The sequence below is a fragment of the Danio rerio genome, chromosome 11, assembly GCF_052040795.2.
Source record: "Danio rerio strain M-AB ecotype USA chromosome 11, GRCz13ab, whole genome shotgun sequence".
Lineage (NCBI taxonomy): Eukaryota > Metazoa > Chordata > Actinopteri > Cypriniformes > Danionidae > Danio > Danio rerio.
The window spans coordinates 1420001-1422500 of NC_141031.1; the positions used below are offsets into that span (position 1 = coordinate 1420001).

At 38.8% G+C, this 2500-nt stretch overlaps 1 protein-coding gene across 3 annotated transcripts in view; it reads right to left on the bottom strand.

The window, feature by feature from the left end:
- The window catches only part of iars1 (isoleucyl-tRNA synthetase 1), a 57855-nt gene that overhangs the window by 26489 nt on the left and 28866 nt on the right, over positions 1-2500 (bottom strand). For all 3 annotated transcript variants that reach the window (NM_199896.3, XM_087271880.1, XM_087271881.1), the window contains 1 exon segment: positions 1656-1742. In NM_199896.3, the coding sequence (NP_956190.3) occupies positions 1656-1742 (87 nt within the window).

Consider the following 2500-nt stretch of genomic DNA (forward strand, 5'->3'; position numbering starts at 1 on the left):
CATCACAGTTACTCTATCGTCAACTCTGTTGCTCTGTTACCGTCATCACAGTTACTCTATCGTCAACTCTGTTACCGTCATCACAGTTACTCTACCGTCAACTCTGTTACCGTCATCACAGTTACTCTATCGTCAACTCTGTTGCTCTGTTACCGTCATCACAGTTACTCTATCGTCAACTCTGTTACCGTCATCACAGTTACTCTACCGTCAACTCTGTTACCGTCATCACAGTTACTCTATCTTCAACTCTGTTACCGTCATCACAGTTACTCTATCTTCAACTCTGTTACTGTGTTACCGTCATCACAGTTACTCTATCTTCAACTCTGTTACCGTCATCACAGTTACTCTATCTTCAACTCTGTTACTGTGTTACCGTCATCACAGTTACTCTATCGTCAACTCTGTTGCTCTGTTACCGTCATCACAGTTACTCTATCGTCAACTCTGTTACCGTCATCACAGTTACTCTACCGTCAACTCTGTTACCGTCATCACAGTTACTCTATCGTCAACTCTGTTGCTCTGTTACCGTCATCACAGTTACTCTATCGTCAACTCTGTTACCGTCATCACAGTTACTCTACCGTCAACTCTGTTACCGTCATCACAGTTACTCCATCTTCAACTCTGTTACCGTCATCACAGTTACTCCATCTTCAACTCTGTTACCGTCATCACGATTACTCTATCGTCAACTCTGTTACCGTCATCACAGTTACTCTACGGTCAACTCTGTTACCGTCATCACAGTTACTCTACCGTCATCTCAGTTACTCTGTTACCGTCATCACAGTTACTCTATCTTCAACTCTGTTACCGTTATTACAGTTACTCTATCTTCAACTCCGTTACCATCATCACAGTTACTCTATCTTCAACTCTGTTACCGTTATCACAGTTACTCTATCTTCAACTCCGTTACCGTCATCACAGTTACTCTACCGTCATCACAGTTACTCTACCGTCATCACAGTTACTCTACCGTCATCACAGTTACTCTACCGTCATCTCAGTTACTGTGTTACCGTCATCACAGTTACTCTATCTTCAACTCTGTTACAGTCATCACAGTTACTCTATCTTCAACTTTGTTACCGTCATCACAATTACTCTATCATCAACTCTACTATCATCACAGTTACTCTATCATCAACTCTGTTACTGTCTTCACAATTACTCTACCGTCATCTCAGTTACTCTGTTACCGTCATCACAGTTACTTTATCTTCAACTCTTTTACTTTGTTACCATCATTTCAGTTACTGTTAACTTCAACTCTGTTACCATCATCTTAGGTACTCTAACTTCAACTCTGTTACCGTTATCTCAGTTACCGTCATCTCTGTTTTTCTGTTACCTTCATCTCAGTTACCTTCATCTCAGTTACCTTCATCTCAGTTATTCTGTTACCGTCATCTCAATTACTCTAAAATAACTTCAACTCTGTTGCTTTGTTAATGTCATCTTAATAACGTTATCTCCGTTACTCTGTAAACTTCAACTACTTCAACCCTGTTACTTTCCCCTTTGTTACTTTGTTACCTCAACTGTTACTCTGTTACCTCAATTCTATTATGTCAACACTGTCACTCTGTTATTATCAACTTTTTTACCAGAAAAAAAACCTGATCATCAGCAGAACGATTTACCTGGCCAAAACCAAACCGTTGACGATCACGTTCTTGAATGGCGGTTTCCCAAACAGAGCCGTCGAGAGCACGAGTAACGTGTAGAACCTGCAGTAAAACAACACACAAACACAAGAGTTAAGAGACAAATCTACGTCCTTAAATCTATTACAAAACTGAAAACATTCGACTGTGGTGATAAATCATTTGAGAAATCAATTATGCATCAATTCTGAAATGTACACAATGCATGGCTATTCTCTCTTGAATCCATTCTGAGCTTAGTGTTTAGCAGCAGACGGCACTCTAGGCTAGTCTTTCCTGAATTTATTAATGATCATTTTAGGTTCAGGTTAAAAAGATAAATGGATAATATTTCCCACAGCTCTGCAACTAGTACTCAACTTCAGAATAAACACATTCCTTCAACAAATAAAGATTAACAACTCTCAATCATTTTCTAAAGCAATAGACTTATCAATAACTAAGCAGCTGTGTCAAGTTAGAAGCATCCCTAAATTAAACATAACTATGCATTAAAAATCCCCACACAAAACTGAACAAGATTCACAACAACACAACATGTAATCCCTATAAATAACCTTTATTATAGACCTCAAACCTGCATTATTGTTTCCAATCTGCTTGCTGATAGTGTTTCTGCATTTATTCTGTACACATGTTTAGCACATGATCTGTACGACGCTGCAGCCTGATGTGGTTTATTGTCAATAAGCACAATAAATAATTGATTTAAAAGCGGAGATGTTTGCTCTATCAGAATGTGTGGGAATAATAAACGAAGTGTGTGAGGAAGATACTGCCGTCTGGAGCTGATAGTCAACAACTGTTTACAGATAAAAGCC